Genomic DNA, 17,281 nt, shown 5'->3' with positions numbered 1-17,281 from the left:
GTAGCGTATGTGGTTTAACGACGGCATCAAAATGATTGTTATGAAAGATCAACATGACGAGATTCTTGCAATAAGGGGAGTCGTAAGACTCGGCAAACTGGAGATCAGCATCAATGACACGAAGTTGGCAGTCGTACTTTTCCCGCAGTACGCGAGCAAATTTGTCGAGCTCATCGAAACCACAAGGGCCAAGCGGAACTCTTGCTTCCCAACGCAGCTTCTGAGCCAATGTATGCTGAGCTTTTCGGTCAGATCTGCATATGTTCTGATAGGTTCTGTACTTCAAGGCGTGCGCTAGGCAAACAGCGATTGCACGTGAGCAACACAATTCGTTGTTTGGATCATGGAGAACCGACGGTCGAATAACAACAACACACTGTCGCTGTTCGAGGTACTCAGTTATTTTGAAAGATATTCTGTTCTTTTTAATCGAGCGCGTACCATATCCGACTGTGTCTCGACAGTGAACAAACGTACAGCGAAGCGCTTGATCAAACAGGAAATAAGCGTTTCCGCTTCGCATAACTCTTTCAATCGTGTGCACGAGGTAATCTGGAGTTAATTCTCGTGCTGGTAATACCTTACTGGATATGGCGCGATCCGGAAAACTGTGATGCTCGAAAATCAGCCGTACTCTATCGGACGGATACACGTTGTGGCGCTTGTACAGGTAGTCGAGAAGAAAACCGAAAAAAATCTTGAGCTGATACAATGCATGAAGCAGGTCATTTGGATCGAGCGGATCGTGGTTGTAGATAGTAAAGGAATCTTCAACCGTATGAAATTGTGGTGCATGGGTGATGTGATGACTTGCAGGGTTAATTTTGAATGGATAACTACAATAATAATTATTTCTTTGTTAAATTTGATGAAATGAATTTATTGATAATCGATGAGCGAACAGCCTTGTGAAATTTTTTGACAACAATTTCGAGATAACATGCAGCAAACTGGAGAATAATTGATTGTTAAATGATATAAGAACTAACAGGAATGGAAAATCGCATGCAATAACAATGTTTCTGTGGAAGAGCGATAATTATGAATGAAACTTCATGCAATGATTACTGAAACAAAAAATGATTTCAGACCAGTGATCTAACTTACTAAGGATATCGAAATGCATTTTGACGAACAATCGGCGCAGGACCGTCGTAGTACCCAGTACCGTACTGCGTCTGCGGACGGAAACTGACAGGCGTCGGTGGTGCCATATTCAGCTGATCATAGTGCGTTGAAGGAACGTTGTTGACGAAATCTTGCATAAACCGATGCTCCATTTGCTGACGCTGCTGTTGCAGATGATCTACACGTGATGGCTGATTCTGGTACATCGGCGGTTGCTGGTATTCCACAAGGACTGGAGAACCAGTATAACGGTTCCCATCTACCAATGCAGCCACGACTGTACGACTTTAACAGTAAGATTCTACAGTACCGCATCTTACCGTATACATCAGATGCCGATCGGAAGCCACCACCACTTGGTTCTATAGCGTACTGCGGAACTTGCTGCGCGGGAAGGTAGGTGCCGTTCCGATTAACGTATCCCGAACCTGATGCGGCACAATCGCTGCGCGGCTGCCCAAAAAACCCGCCGGCAGCAGACGAAGAGTCGTATGCACTGCACTGAGTAGCCGGATAGGTGTTAGACGCATGCAGCTGATGGTGCACTAAAAAATCGATTTTGGTTAGCACCGGCGCCGCACAGTGCGTGTTAAAATCAAGTTGAGTACCAAAATCGAATTTTTTATTTTCATGAATGTAAGCTAATGATTTTATCCTGTGCGACTGAATTAATAAATTAACTCACCCAAGTTTGGATATTTGGCATTCGGATGAGGGATGAATGGCTGAGTAAGCTTTGACTGCACAAACCGACGACGTTTGGACTTCTCGGGCGCATTCGGTGCCTGCCGTCGTTTGGGAGAAGTAGGCGGCGTGTCCAAAACTTGTCCACATCCGGTCTGCACGTATACATCGAGCTGGTTTTCTTTATTTTCACCGTCGCTGGCCAGGTCTTTTAAGATGACATCCATTTCTTTGTCGTCTAGGAAATTCAGGGTCGGTTCTAGGGCGTGAATGGGATCGTACATGTCAGCGTTGCTGTTGACGGTCGGGACTTGATTATCCACAGTCCACACGTCACATCCGAACATGCCATACGGCGGATACTCCTGCTTCTTTGGTGCCGGTCCGAGAATCGCGGTGATACGTTGATAGTTCAATGGATCGAGCACAATCCGGTTGAATTCTGTGTAGTACTTTAACAGATAGCCGAACTGCTGCGCCGTAACAACTTCAGCATAGACAGGGCTGTCGTCAGGACGGATGGGTACAAGATGGACAAAACAATCGTTAATGGAATGAGTAAGACGATCGAAGCCGGTCTGGAACACAGTCTCCTCGAATTCCTGGTAGAAACTCAGCGAGAAGCAGAGCGGTGACTTAGGACTACCGAACAACATAAGGACTGAGCGCTCTTTGGAGAAAGCGCCGTGCAGCTGTTCCTCTTGTGGATAAAACAGCTTGTAGTATAACCCGCAGCAGCTCGACATCTCTTCCGGTGTGGGAAGTAGATAGTCGTGCAGCGTAGAGTTAACCAACGCCCGGAAGTGCAAAGTGTCCTTTGCAGTTCGAGGGCGGGATTGTTTCGGCCGGGCCATAGCTTAAAACTTGACATATCTCAAGAAAGCAAATAGAACAACATGCGAGTATAACACTTTAAAGCTAAACACGGTTGGAACCGACGAAATAAAAGTTTAGATCCTTGTTGAACGTTAAATGAATTTTGACAATTTATGCGTGGACATTGTCCACATGTTCCGTGCTTGACTGTATTTGTTACTGTGTGTATGTGCCACTAGGTTACTGATGCATTCATGAGATTGGTCGCTTTCAAATCTGAGTCACCACCGAGTACGCCTACAAATGGCAAGCGCATAAATGCAGCTGCCCTTGAAATTGATATATTGTATTATTTTGTGGATAAGCGCAACGTTCACAGCGGGACATTGCACATCAACCTTTAATATTTTTCAACAGCATTTCCTTTTTCATACCACCCAGTTCGGCTACGTACTTAACAACAGCAGACGCCTTATGGGCGTTAATTTTCCCGTATTCAGATATCAGACATTCAACAATTTTCTTGGCAATGCGCATATTGGATTTGTGTTTGTAGAAATCTTTTGCATTCGATGCGCAGAAATACTTGGACTTCTTAATTAGCTTAATTAACAGCGCCCGTACTGCATCGCTCGCTACCAAATCAGACGGGATAACTCTCCCGTAATCAACTGGAACTGCCAGATCTGGTAACAACGCGTTACCATATTCGTCAAAATCGGCTTCATGGGAAAGGCGAAATCCTTGCTCAATAAACTCCTGATCGAAGTCGTACTCTTCCAGAACGTCGGAAGATGCACTATCGCGTGCATCCGGTGGTAGGCTGCGGGATCGCATATATGCACGTCGATTCCCACCATAAAACGTCTCCATACGATCAACTAGTTCACGATCGGTCTCGTTAAGATACTCTGAATGACGCTTCTGATACTCTTCAAACACATTCATCTAAAAAAAATTTTGAAAAAATTTCGAATTTGGTATGCATTTATGATGCAACATATCACGTAAAATCGAAGTTGCTTACCAAAATCGAAGTTTTAATTTTATGGATTTTTTCAGTTTTTTCAAGTACACTGCATATGCAACAAAGGAAAACAGTTATTCAAATTATCAAAGCGATAAAGGAGATGAAAAAGCGCAGCTGACAATAAATAAGAGCTATGCTGCCATCGTAGCACTTAATCCTACTTATCTCTGCGGGATACCGACAGATCAACGCACAAAAGAAAACCGTTAAAAACTTTACACTCGAGTAACTCAGCTAATTCGCTGCGACAGTATTTGTACTAATCTGTTTGAAGAAATGATATAAAATTTGACTGTAAACTGATCAACGCTCTTGTGCTGAAGATGAAAATAATTACTGTAGATGCGCTAACAATGCTTATATTAATGTGCTTAAATACTTGTATGATTATCACTGTACTTATGCGCGCTGTATTGTATGTATTTTACAATACTAATATGCTGTCATGAATAAATACGCCACACTGCACAATCAAGAGATGTACACTGTACACAGAACACGTAAACAGATAAAGCATTCACAAGCAACACGCACATAATTAGTTGCACTTGCATGTACGCATAAATAATGACGGTTCGATAAATTTAAAAAGATGGGAATAATATTACGAATGTTGAAACGATGTAATAAAAATAAAATGAAAAATTAGAAAAATTCGGTTATTATTGCAGCATTTTGTTAAAACACTCGATATTATAAACGTATAAGCGTACATACAATACTGAATAATTGTATCTGTAACACCGGTATGCAGTATTGAATAGCATGTATTAATAGCGCACGTCAGCTTTGCCATTGAAATTTAGTTGGCATTAAATGATTTTGTGAACGGGTAAATGTATCGCACTTATTTGGGAATTACTTTAATATTTTACCCTTAACATTAGTATTTTGCTATATTGTTATAATAATTTATTGAAATTATTCAGCGCAATTATTGCGAGCAAACACACAGGCACGTACACCACAAGCACACGATAGCGCATAACACTATTCCTAGATTTTTCTTTATTTATTTAAACTTACTACTGTCGGTATGGCCAGTTCGCGGCGTCCAAATGGTACGGAAATAAAACCGCACGTCATAATGGGCAAATCTGTGATAAAAGAGCGCTTATTAATTTAGCGAAATATTATTAGCAATAAAAAGTGTGCATATATACGGATACAAAAGACCGTACAACAACACTGAATTAATATTATATAAAATATATTTATTAAAAGAGCAGTCAATTACGGCAACACGGTGTTGGTACAGCGCGAAAACCAGATATTTTATACGTACTAACGCAAAATACACATGATGTACAGTACGTAAATGATGTACAGTACGTAGTGTGTATGACATGCAGCATACGAATTTTTCTATAGATGTGATAAAGAAATTACGGTAACACGGTGTTGGTGCAGCTACTTAATTTTACTTGATTTTATTAAAATATTTTGAAATTTTAATTGCTTACCGTGAGCGCCTCACGGAGGTGTTGTTTAGTGCCGGGAGATGGGTGCGGCACACTGATTAGGCGTGGGAAACGTCGCTAGCACAGCAGGGAAGCAAGCGCTCGTGATAGAAGCTCCTACAGAACAAAATCCCAAAACATATACACGCCTGCAAACCAAGAGCAGCGCCGGAATTTTTAATAAAAATAAATTTTAAAAGCGTAATCAACCACGATAACACGGTGTTGGTGCATCGTCAGAACTGTGCACATAATTATTTGTTTTAAAATTTTCCAGATTTTCGGAAAAAGCAATAAAGATCGCGCAGTAGATACACATTCAGTACGAGAAATCCGTCAGCATTGTGTCTGAACAGAGAAACGCTTGCTCTCATAGATTATTTATTTTATTTTTATATTTTTGATTTTCCGAGCGCATTTACTGAACACCGCGCAAGAGACACGTTCAGTGCTAATAAACCATTAGCAACAGATTCGAACAGAGAAACACGTGTTTGCGGAGTATTTTTTAGTAAAAAATGAACTTTCGCTTATTTGCCACACACACTTCGAACAAAACTGTCCGAAATATGCCGTAGTCTCGGTCGTTTTATTTTAATTTAAATTATCTACACTTACAGTCTGTGGATAACGTGGAAATGTCAGTGGGTGTGCTGCGCTGACGATGGGGAAAGCTGGCGCGATACCTGTAAAACAGTCGCAGATATCAGCACCATTGCCTCTGTGCATTTCCACATCTGGCACAAAAAACCGTAGGGAAGCGCGCTTTTATATTTTATAATTATTTTTATAAAATTTCGCACTTACGCTGAGCTGAACTACGGCAACACAGTGCAGGTGGACGGTGCGCACACTGGGAATCTGCAAAATAACGCAGATATCAGTGCCAAAACACTGTACAGTCGTACAATTGTACGAAAAAAAACAAACCGCACACATTTTAAAATATTTTTATAATTATTTAAGAAGTACAAAGTACTTACTTGAGCGACAACACGCGCGGAGAGACGATACGGGACCACAGTGCTGACGCAGCAGATCTCCAAACAAACTGGCACGTTTGAGTGCCTGAATCAACGGATTCCGCGAAAAAACCAACCGAGGCGCGAAAAAACACACACTCGTACACTGTCCTTAGCAGAAGGACAAAAATCGAAGGAGTAGTACGGCGGGATGACGGGAAAACGTTGGGGTTTTCGCAAATGTAAATTCTAATATTTTTAGAATTTTTGAGGAGCCAAGATATGGCGTTGGCCAAACTACGCCGTGTGCATAGCGTCTTCAAGACGCTAGCCAAGACAGAAGCCTTTGTGCGTCAGTTACACATACACCGTACACGCACGCTCAGGTGTGGTGGCGCTGCTAACAGCGCGCGCTTTTTTACTTGTACATATGTACATATACGTAATTAGTAAGGTATTTAAGTTTTTTATTTGTACAGTGTGTTTTTTAATCGTACACTATGTTTTTTCATGTATACTCGTATTTTTTAACTCGTTAATTAGAAAAATGAAAATTAACTATTGTTTCCACTAATGAATTACGTAACTTAATGAAATTAATGTAAATTACTGTACTCTATTGTTTAATTTAGTTAAAAGTAATTATAAAGTTAATTATAGGCAGGTGGTACTGTATATACAGGCAGGTGGTACTGTACGGACCCCTGGGGTGTTCCTGGCAGTGGATGTCTGTGTATTCTACTTTTGTAAGTACGATATGCATGCCGGTGCGGTAGACGGAAGGAGGCATGCAATAATATGTAAAGGACATGATGCAGTTGCTTCGTTTTTGGGCATATTGCACAATTGTGTGTTTTTCTTTTTATACCCAGTGCTGGCTGCTTTTGCGCAGTGGATGAGTGACACTGTTTGGTAAACGTATTGCTGCGTCGTTCAACCGCGGACCATCTGGTCAGTTTCCCCTTTCTCTTAGTCCTGAAGCCCCACAATCGGTATCATAAGTGGTGAAACATTAATTTTTGGCTTGTCTCTGACAACTGGTTCACGGCAACTTTTATCCGAATCCGCACATAACTAGGCACCTCCTTGTACGTGTCCGCTGGAAGTTCTGCCAAACTTCCAGTCTGTAGCTTATATGGACTGGAATTTTATTTTATTTAAACGCATTTCTTCAGGATTAACGCCCTGCGGTTTTAAGCTCCCGAAGCTCGCGAAAAAAATAGTAGCTCAGTGTGTTTAATACAGGAGTGTACTCTACCGTTGTACGGTAGGTCTAGCCGTCTAAGTGTCACGTACAAGGCACAAGTGGTACATAAACTGCGACAGCAAGGCCAGACGAACAGGCAACGGGAGGTTGAAGACTTCAAGCTAAAATTATCGTTCACGAAAGTACCTTTTACTTACTGTACGTTTTACTGTGTGTGCAAACTGCAGCGCAGGCATCACGTAGATATGCCCTACCGAAAATTTAATACCTTGGAGGATAACACACATGGATAAAGCGTCTTATTAAAGAGATTGACAGTAATAACAACAAGTTGTTTCTTTGCTGACAATCCAAGCCCAGTAATTGTGCGGCGAAAGATAAACCAGCAACAAAAAACTTTAACAAAGCAGCAAGTACAGGAAAGCGATTATAATACTTAGACTACAGCCAATACCAGTAAGATGCGCAAAATTCAGAGTCCGCAGAAACCATCCCATATTTTTATTTGACTCCGATGCCCTTGGTCATCTCGTCCAGATGTCCAATGATCTCCTCCATGACGATCCCGATCATCTTCCCACCCTCGGGCGTACTCCAGTCCTTGCCCAGCTCGCACGCCAGCGCATTGACCGTGATGGTGCGAGCGCCGGCCCTTTCCCAGAAACGTCGAGCAGTATCATCGGCCATCTGGCTGGGGCTGCCGCCGGCATCCTGCACCACCAGGACGTTGTAGCCCTCGGCGCACATGCTGACCGCCGGGTAGGCGATACATACGTCGTTGGTCAGGCCGGCCATGATGATGTCCTTCTTTCCGCCGGCCAGTTTCTGCACCGCTGATTTGTAGGCGGGGTCGTCCCACGCGTTGGCGATGCCGCCGCGTTTCACACGGGCTTCGTAGGCCTCCGGCAGGATCTTCTTCAGGTCATCCAGCAGAGGTCCTTGGGCGCGCTCTTCTTGGCTGGATGTTAGCAGGACCTACCGCAATGCAAAGAGTATAAAATGTTAGCATAGTACAACATATTAAATTATTCTTAAATTTTTGTCCCCTTATGAGATCTGCAGCCCATTTGCGCATTGCAATTTACCATTAAAATTAGTACAATTATTCACCTAGTTACTGTCAGTTATGAGTAACGCATGTTTTGTAATCTGTATATGCAGTAACAAGTAGAAATGCGCAACGCAGCACCGGCATAGTTGTCATTTAGGCAAAAAATTAATAACCGTATCAACAAAGTTGATTATAATTAATCTTGTTGCTCCAGATATACACAAAGGACCGGAAACGTGAATTTGCTCAGTTGTCTCTATACATATTCCTTTTTGTTAAAATACCGTGCATGGACAGAACTGGTCATACACTTGCGCAGATCACGTGCGTACCGTTAAATTTTATACGTTATGCGGTTAAAGAGCTGCATGTACTGTAGTTATATGCACATGTACTGTATAGTAATCTATCATACAATTTTTTTGTGCAAAACAAAGTAATAAAAGTTGTGGGAGAATATGTGATTTCAGTGAAAGTTTTTATAAAAGATAACCAATACAGTTCATTAGCACAAGTACTTTGTATTACTAGCTAGTACAATTCTTAACACAAAAGCATTGAGTCGACTGCATTGTACGTACACGGCATCTTATACAACACCCTCAACCATGAGAAAACACGACTTGTAATCCACACTCGCGACTGATCGTGTTCATTAACACGGTACTTACAAGTAAGCATACCTTTTACCTGTCAGTAAGCATCTTTCCCGCGACATAATATCGAGTAGAATAAAGACATAATAACAGAAAGCTGAATATAAAAGCACTGCACAGATCAGTCTGCACCAGTATCGTATGGACTAATACTACTTTTAATGTTCTCTCATATCTTGTGACACTGCATATTCAAGATTCAACTAAATTTCTAAAAATAACTGTTATGTGATAAATACTAGGTAAACAGCCGTTAGGAAACCAAATCCTATAAAACTGAAAAGTAAATAAGAAAAACGGAAAACATACCTAAAATTAATACCAAAAAAAATATATAATCATTAATTTTGTTTAATTTTGAGACTAATATTACAAAGATCGGCCAGAAGACACTTACCGGCATATTGAGTTCCTTGGCGAAACGGGCCAGAGCGCGGGTATTCTGGATGATCATCTTATGCGGGATATTCCGACAGAATCCCAGCGTGCCAACTTGATGATCAATCAGCAGCATCACGCTGTCTTTGATATTGAAATATTTCACCTTACTCATGATTTTGCTCATTTAATCTTTTCAACGAACAACGATACACCTTGAAAAAAACTGAATGAAACCGACGTTCTGGGCGGCTATTAAATACCGTAGTAAAATGCGGATATTTTCCAAGTTTATACCCTCAAGGCACAACGCGATACTGCCGGATATATGAACCCAGTTGAAAACAGTCGAATAATATTTTGCCCGAACGTCTGACATATTCTTTTACTGCGTTCCGATGCGCGTACACGTACAAACCGGAAACGGGTGAGAGCGGGCCGTCGTATCGTGTTTGCCAGTCAATCGATAAAACTTTGTTCATCTTGTTGCCGGTATGAATCTCGTTCGTTTGGATGCATCGTGTTGCGTTGGTTTTGACATTGATTTTGTGTAGTGGATGCACGATCCAGGCACCGGCATCTGTTTTTCCCCGGTAGAGGCAGCTCGCGGAAACGCGACTTCCGAGAATATACTGCCACTGCGCTTAGGAGAGAATGCGGCGGCTCGGCCCAGACCGGTTTGAGCAATTCACATGCAATTAAATGTCTTGTTGGTGGGAATTATGTGGGCGGATTGTTTATGGACTGATTGACAGGCGAAAGCAGGTTTATATGCATATGTTTTCTCTGTCGACGTGATAGTTTTAAAAAAACTACGGCTTAATCGTAGCAAAAAGTCCAGAATAATTTGGGTTCTCTTGTTTTAAGTTTGACACAGCTAATTTGCTTTACGTGCGTGGATAGGAGCGGTTGCATATACTCTAGGGACAAAACATTACTACATTATTGTCTGTTAACTTTGTGTGTCGAGCTCGGTAAACATACTACATTAAAACCCCGGTGGCAAACTGTGATAAGAAAATAATCTTATTGCCGGGAAAGCTACTGTATCGTAAGAAGATGTGTATGTTTAGTTACGTGCAGATGCTGTACAGTGTACATGCATTTTGTTACGCGATACATGGACAAGGTGTATTGTACATACATGCAAATAATACTGTAATTTATGTACTCGCGTTCAGGTATCATAATGCATAATACATGAGCACTTACGTTTGACACTTACAGGTACACGTTACAAGTGGCTTCAATCTAAAATTATGCGGGTTCGAAGCAAAATAATCAGTAGCGATCATGTTAAATTTTATTCGGTTAAACTCATATACGTACTTAGTACGTCCTCGGTTTACATGATAAAATTAATACCAGGATAAAATTATTATAGTCTGTGGTACTGTACCTGTATACCCATCCACAGAACGAAACATTTATATATATTAAAATTTCAAACAGATAATAATATGTTGCAGTTCTTGCCTCGATGCATCTCATTCAACGTACCATACATCGGTACAATTATGTTAAAATTGTAACATTTACGTACGGCATCATACTGAAGTAGGGAATAGGTAAACAAGCGGTCAAATTGAATAAAATCATCACGTTTCTCCTTATTTCCAAATCTGCTTTATTTAATCGCCATCTCATCCAGATGCCCAATAATCTCCTCCATGACAATCCCGATCATCTTTCCGCCCTCGGGTGTACTCCAGTCCTTGCCCATCTCACACGCCAGCGCATTCACCGTAATCGTCCGTGCCCCTGCCCGTTCCCAGAACCGCCGGGCATTCTCATCGGCCATCGTGCTGGGACTCCCCCCGGCATCCTGCACCACCATCACGTGGTACCCGGCTTCGCACATACTCACGGCCGGATACGCAATACATACATCATTCGTCAGGCCTGCCATGATGATGTTCTTCCGCCCGCGGGCGGCCGTCTCCACCGCCTTCCGGTAAGCTGGATCGTTCCAGGCGTTGGCCACCCCGGTGCGCTTGACCCGGGCGTCGTATGCTTCCGGGAGAAGCTCTTTGAGGTCGGGGATCAGCGGGCCCTGGGCGCGTTCCTCCTGGCTGGTGGTGAGGACCACCGGCATGTGCAGGGCAGCAGCGAAACGGGCCAAGGCGCGGGTGTTCTGGATGATCATCTTGTGAGGGATGTTGCGGCAGAAATTCAGGGTACCCTGTTGGTGGTCGATCAGCAGCATGACGCTGTCGGCTGGGCTGAAGAGTTTGACCTTTGAATGGTGTGGACAGTGCATATTTACTAATTAGCTTGGTCTCTAAACTAAATTTTAAATCAGACTAAGAAAGCGCGGAACCGTCAGCACACGCCTATTTTATACAGTTAGGTTTAAGAACAAAAATTATTTCCGCATGTGAAATAGAACACTTATATAGGATATGCTGTAATGCAGATGTTTACTCGGACTCTTTGTTATGCAGGTAAATTTCAATGAGCATGGAAGTTGCAATAAAAGATTATCAGTGCAGTATGCTTAAAATAACACTACGCAGCGTTTTATCGAAAGAAATTTCTTGGTCATTACGGGATGTAATCATATTTTAATGTAGACAAAATTGTTTGTTTTGCAGATTACGTTTGCAGCAACCAGTGTGATCGACATGGTGTAAATTTGCAGCCTTCCCTTGTGAGCAGCTATACAATGTCCGATTTTGCACATGTACGTGCTGTACACAATCATTATTGTTATTCTAGTAGTAATTACTATAGCTCGATAACAATATCAAGGTCTATTTACGAAATATATTACTATAGCGATACACTGAACAGAGCCTACGTACACAACAGAGTAGACATTGATTTCTATAATGCACAGCTACTTCTTCCTATTTGTCTGCTTTTATAATGTAATTTCAACGCAATAACAATTTGACATCATCGTTTGATATACCCTTTTTCACTTTCTTAATTTGCTAAAATTTAGGTAACACTCTGCCGTAAAATTTTCATATGTATGCAGAGTACATGTGCAAGTGCAACTGCTGTACTATACAATACTCTGTATATTAACTGCATACGTCCAGACCGTATAGAACTATTTGCTCACAAATAACGGGTATTCATAAATTTTATTGAAAGGAATAAATCGTATGATCCGTATAATTTGTGCAAATAATTTTAACATATGGTTGTATTACATATGTATAGCATGTTTCATATAATGTACGAGTGCACTGGCCATGCGATGCAGTCTGCGCATGCTTTTCTTTTTGTGCTCGGCAAACAGATTAATATTAAATTTTTTTGTTTCTGTACCTGCATTTCATTAATTTAATAATACGGCGGATGCATCGCACGTAGGGTTTGTGTCCGAGTGTGGTCACATACGAGCATAACGGTGCTGCTTGCTTAATATTATTACAGAGCTATCATAATATATCCATCATTATTCTTCGAAATCTTAATCTCAGGAACGGAATATAGTCGATAAACGGATCCGACGGCTACGGTTATAATTATGTGGCCTGTACTGAATTTTACAAAATGGCTGACAGTGCGTTTTTAATTGGTTTCAATCTCATTCTATATCATACACATAACTAGTACTTGTATACTTGAGTAGATATATTCGCACAATTACTGTAGAAACAGTGTAAATTGCCCATCTGAATTCGACAAAGCACCTCACATATAGTTTGTTGATTATAACAATAACAGTGATTCAAAATTATTAACAAAAGTCTCGAACATTTATCAGCAATAACAATTAAGGAAACAACAATGCTTCAGCAATAATGATTCGCACTCGCTCTACTTACGACCACCGTTTTCGCACACACCGGCAACGCGTTACTGACGCGGCAATATTCTGCGCGGTCCACTATACGTGTCATGCGTACAACAACGCAAAACCAAACGAATAATACCAACATCAGCTCACGTGCGTGGTCCATCGATATCGTTCAGTTTCATAATCAGCTCCTCAGCCACAATGGTAACAATCTTTACTCCGTCCGGGGTGCTCCAGTCCTTCCCCATCTCAAACGCCAGTGCGTTGGTCGTCAGGGTCCGGGCACCGGCACGCTCCCAATGCCGCCGACCGCCCTCATCCGCCCACTTATTCGGCGAACCCCCGGCATCCTGCACAGCCACCACATTGTACCCGGCCTGCACCATACTCATGGCCGGGTACGTCACACACACGTCGTTGGTCAGCCCGGCGATGATGACATTCTTGCGGCCGTTAGCGGCCTTCGTCACCGCGTCCCGGAAAGGCATGTAGTCCCAGGGGTTCGCTGGGCCGTTGCGCTGAATCCGGGCGGCAAAAGCGTCGGGGAGAAGGGTCTTCAGATCGTCGATCATCGGGCCCTGGAAGCCGGTTTCCTGGCTGGAAGTCAGCACCACCGGGATGTTGAGGGCGCTGGCGAAGCGGGCGAGGATGCGCATGTTGGCGATGATCCATTTCTGCGGGGTGCTGCGCGCGTAGTTGAGGACGCCGGTTTGGTAGTCCAGCAGGAGCATCACCGAGTCGGAGGCGTTGAAGTACGCTGGGTAGACGTTACAACCGGCGGTGCATGTTTGTGATACTGGTGATGAGGGGGATTGATAACTCTGGGCGTTGATCTGCGCCAGAAAGGCCAGTATTATCAGGGATACGCTGGGTCGGATCATTATGAAGTAGATATAATAATCAATATTTTCTAATACAACGGCATCGGCTCGTTGAACGATGGTGATCAGTAAATTGCATGTAGGAAGTTTTAGATGCAGAAAAGAGCAAAGTCACGCTTGGAGGCAGATTGAACGGTTGGACGAGGTGGTGGTCAGAACTAAAAAGTATTTTATACAGTAATTCTATATTAACAGCTTCTAGCCGAACAATAAACAGCACACGCCGCACACAGTTGTAGTGATCATCAATGAAGAGCCGGTCGGTACGTTATACGTTACGCGGAGTATGATACTCTCAATTATTTTATCGATATTGTCCCTTTAGGCAGGTCATTGTCACACTTATTATTACACTTTTGTGACATTAATTGCTTTGTTTACTGGGCTTTACTCTGTTTTCACTAAGCTAATGATTTAGTGCAATTCCGGAAATTTTATAGAGTTCATCCGTTGTACTTGTAAGCTGTAACAGCGAAACGATGTACGGTACATGTTGTACAATATATTATATATCTGTATATAACATAAGTAGTGCACTACTATACTTATTATCTCAATCACTACAGCTTGGTAAAATTTTATTATTTACCTGTTCTAACCTACTACTTTTTTAAGTTAATGATTAAAAGACAGCTAGTTTTTACAATTGTTTGTGCTGCCCCTTGAAATAAAAGACTGCAGACTTGCTGGAGACCCGGATAGCAGAATTGCACACTAGAATTATTCATGTTCTACGAGATCGCGCTGCCCAGTGCCCGTTGGCCAGTTGATATCAAATTTTCTGAGGCATTCCCTGATAAAAAAATTAAAATGGGACAACACACCTGATGATACGTTTTATTGCTTATGTGTAATGTACTTCGGCTTTACTTGTGCAGTTGTGCATACGTTTGTGCAAGCGAACGCCAGCAGGCACACACACACACATGCATACCGCATCGGAGCGCTACGAAGTACCGCATTAAAAGATAATAAATAATTATTAAACACAGTAATTATAAGCACAATATTATCCGTGAGCCTGCCTATTGGACCGAATTTTTTATTGTGATAATTTGTAACGATCATGCATACTCACCAATAACTTTCTTTAGACTAAGGAATCTAAATTTAAAAAAGAACATTCAACTCATTAATTAATTATCCACTCAGCTGATTATTAGTATTTGTTGCTAGATACAGCGGATAATTTAAATAATTAAAGAGTTTGACTTAATCCAAGTAACAGTGCTCCGCACTGATCGCAAATGGCGGCTCGCTAAATTGATACTGCCGCTTTTGTCACTGGCGCCAAAATTCCTGTTCTTTGTATTGCGAGCTTCCAACGACATCTTTCCACACTCAGTGACAGATGGTGTTTGCCCAACACACAAACTGGTTTCCTCGTCGGCCTGACATAATGTTGCAGTACACTGCACGGAAACTGTTCCATCTTGACCGGTAAATCCAAAAGCACGGACGGTTAATTTGTACTCCTTTTTAGCCGCATCGAACGTGGCTTTCACGCCGGATTTTGGGGTGATGCATCTGAAAAACCTCGTTGAATTCTACTATTCTAGGTCTACATATATTAAGGAAGTCTGCTTGATGGATGATAGAGACGATCTTCTTAGCCGATGCGTCCGGAGAAAATACTTTTGATGGAAACATCATGCAATACGCAGTCGTACTACACCATTTTTTACTTACCCATTTTGAATTAGATTAAAAACAGGCGTCGCCAAATTTGGAGGCGTTGCGGTACACGTATCGAGTTTGTATGATAAACCAACCGGGATTGCGCTAGCGACCAGCGGCGACAGAGTAAGCAGCCACACTTTATTGGTGCTGCTGGGATCTTTGACCAACCTGTGAAAATAACAACAACCAAAAAGTCTATAACAGGCTTAACTGTTCCATCCAGTTTGTATTAGGAGAAACGCAGAACTGAATTTTTACGTAATTAAAGCGCTTACTGTAGAGCAACCGTTTGACTGTTACCCGCCACATTTTCGCCGGTTTCTGGTTCGGGCTGCTGGTTATCAGTAACCGCAGCGGGTAAATCAAGGGCCACGTCGCAGGTCACCGTGTGCGTTGAAGTTAACGGCTTGGCGGCCGTTCCCCGAGGTTCCGGATAATGGTTGACCGTCACTAACCATGTATAAGAAACGATGCTGCTGTCGCTGCTTAGCGTCTCCCTGCGGCTGCAGGCAGTCACCGTGTCGGCCGCCGTATTGACGGTTAACGAGTCGGGAGTAATATCTTTAGATGTACAGGATGCTTCACCGCTGTTTCCGACTACCAGTACCGATTTTTGCAGCTCATCAGCAGGATCTTGGTTAATCAGATTCAGCACCACATTCTTTCCGTTGCAGGAAACCTCCAGCTGACTGGTAGCCGAGATTCCGTGATCTTCCAGATTCATGTTTATTGCAGTCGCTGCTTTACAAACCACCGTGTATGGAAAAACAAAGGGTTCAAATGAGACGCCGCCGACTGGAGCAGGGTAAAATTCAGCAACTAAACGCCATTTATACTGTTTGTTTGTAGGGTCATGCGTCCGGCCACATGTATCGCCAGCAAGATTAAGGCCGGGGGATAAAGTATCGCCCACAATAAAAATCCCACAACCGTCCCCGCCGCCACCTACAAGGATGCTGGCGCCTGCCAGATCAGCACCGTAATCGTGTAGAATGAAGTGTAATGCAACTGCGCTGCGCCTGCAGTCGACGTTCAACTGGTAAGTTGTCGGCATCCCCAGATCCTGCAGATCTCCAGTTATATTTCCGGTGCCAATATGAATCTGTTTCGGGAATGGCGCGGGTTCCGAGTTGTGCTGGTCCAACGGTTCACCTTCGCATCGGCGAAGGCTCCGTGTGTTTATTGGCACTCTTTGGTTTTAGGGCGCTCACAGTAAAAAACAGCAAAACAGCAACGAAACTCGATACCGCATTCATGTTGCACTGTGTTTATTAAATGAAATGGAATCGTAGCGCCCAGAGAGGTTCGGTTCGGTCCACCGGAAATATGCACAAAAATTATTTTATCAAGTCTCGGTGCAGCGAATACGATGTAGAACTGTATCAAGCCTCTTGCTACATTAATTACTGTCCTATAAGTACAAATGATTCCGCCTGGACAGAAGGGCATTTTGTATTATCAAGTAATTTTGGTGTAATTTAGCGCATTTGTGCCGGTCTCGCTTCTTATCAGTGCTTGCATTGTCAATTGTTTGGCCTTATCAGAATCATAGAACAGCTGTTCGTATTAGGTATTGTTACTGCTTGTTCTCTTA

General features: G+C 42.5%; 4 protein-coding genes across 4 annotated transcripts; all 4 read right to left on the bottom strand.

Annotated features, from left to right (window-relative positions):
* Window positions 1–7,533: 7,533 nt before the first annotated feature.
* Window positions 7,534–9,818, bottom strand: LOC129592936 (probable hydrolase YcaC). The gene is made up of 2 exons (XM_055489093.1): window positions 9,392–9,818; window positions 7,534–8,262 (listed from the first exon to the last, which is right to left on the bottom strand). The coding sequence occupies exons 1-2, from the start codon at window positions 9,557–9,559 to the stop codon at window positions 7,789–7,791; spliced, it is 642 nt and encodes a 213-aa protein (XP_055345068.1). The 5' UTR covers window positions 9,560–9,818; the 3' UTR covers window positions 7,534–7,788.
* Window positions 9,819–10,999: 1,181 nt separating this feature from the next.
* On the bottom strand, window positions 11,000–11,632 carry LOC129592929 (probable hydrolase YcaC). Its single transcript, XM_055489085.1, has one exon. The coding sequence runs from the start codon at window positions 11,630–11,632 to the stop codon at window positions 11,000–11,002; it is 633 nt and encodes a 210-aa protein (XP_055345060.1).
* Window positions 11,633–13,272: 1,640 nt separating this feature from the next.
* Window positions 13,273–14,007, bottom strand: LOC129592928 (probable hydrolase YcaC). The gene has a single exon (XM_055489084.1). It carries the CDS (start codon window positions 14,005–14,007, stop codon window positions 13,273–13,275), a length of 735 nt encoding a protein of 244 aa, XP_055345059.1.
* Window positions 14,008–15,070: 1,063 nt separating this feature from the next.
* Window positions 15,071–17,084, bottom strand: LOC129592944 (uncharacterized). Its single transcript, XM_055489103.1, has 3 exons — window positions 15,963–17,084; window positions 15,697–15,855; window positions 15,071–15,534 (listed from the first exon to the last, which is right to left on the bottom strand). The coding sequence occupies exons 1-3, from the start codon at window positions 16,739–16,741 to the stop codon at window positions 15,198–15,200; spliced, it is 1,275 nt and encodes a 424-aa protein (XP_055345078.1). The 5' UTR covers window positions 16,742–17,084; the 3' UTR covers window positions 15,071–15,197.
* Window positions 17,085–17,281: the final 197 nt, after the last annotated feature.

Source organism: Paramacrobiotus metropolitanus, unplaced genomic scaffold (genome assembly GCF_019649055.1).
Source record: "Paramacrobiotus metropolitanus isolate TYO unplaced genomic scaffold, Prichtersi_v1.0 Parri_scaffold0000057, whole genome shotgun sequence".
In the NCBI taxonomy this organism is placed as follows: Eukaryota; Metazoa; Tardigrada; class Eutardigrada; order Parachela; family Macrobiotidae; genus Paramacrobiotus; species Paramacrobiotus metropolitanus.
The sequence above is the reverse complement of the archived record's forward strand: the minus strand, read 5'-3'. Positions and strand labels throughout refer to the sequence as shown.

Coding starts and splice junctions, on each gene's coding strand:
- LOC129592936 (XM_055489093.1), bottom strand. CDS start 9,559: ATGAGCAAAATCATGAGTAAGGTGAAATATTTCAATATCAAAGACAGC. Junction 8,263..9,391: donor CCAAGGAACTCAATATGCCG/GTAAGTGTCTTC, acceptor GCATTGCGGTAG/GTCCTGCTAACATCCAGCCA.
- LOC129592929 (XM_055489085.1), bottom strand. CDS start 11,632: ATGCACTGTCCACACCATTCAAAGGTCAAACTCTTCAGCCCAGCCGAC.
- LOC129592928 (XM_055489084.1), bottom strand. CDS start 14,007: ATGATCCGACCCAGCGTATCCCTGATAATACTGGCCTTTCTGGCGCAG.
- LOC129592944 (XM_055489103.1), bottom strand. CDS start 16,741: ATGCCGACAACTTACCAGTTGAACGTCGACTGCAGGCGCAGCGCAGTT. Junction 15,856..15,962: donor AGTCAAACGGTTGCTCTACA/GTAAGCGCTTTA, acceptor TTATTTTCACAG/GTTGGTCAAAGATCCCAGCA. Junction 15,535..15,696: donor TTTAATCTAATTCAAAATGG/GTAAGTAAAAAA, acceptor GAGGTTTTTCAG/ATGCATCACCCCAAAATCCG.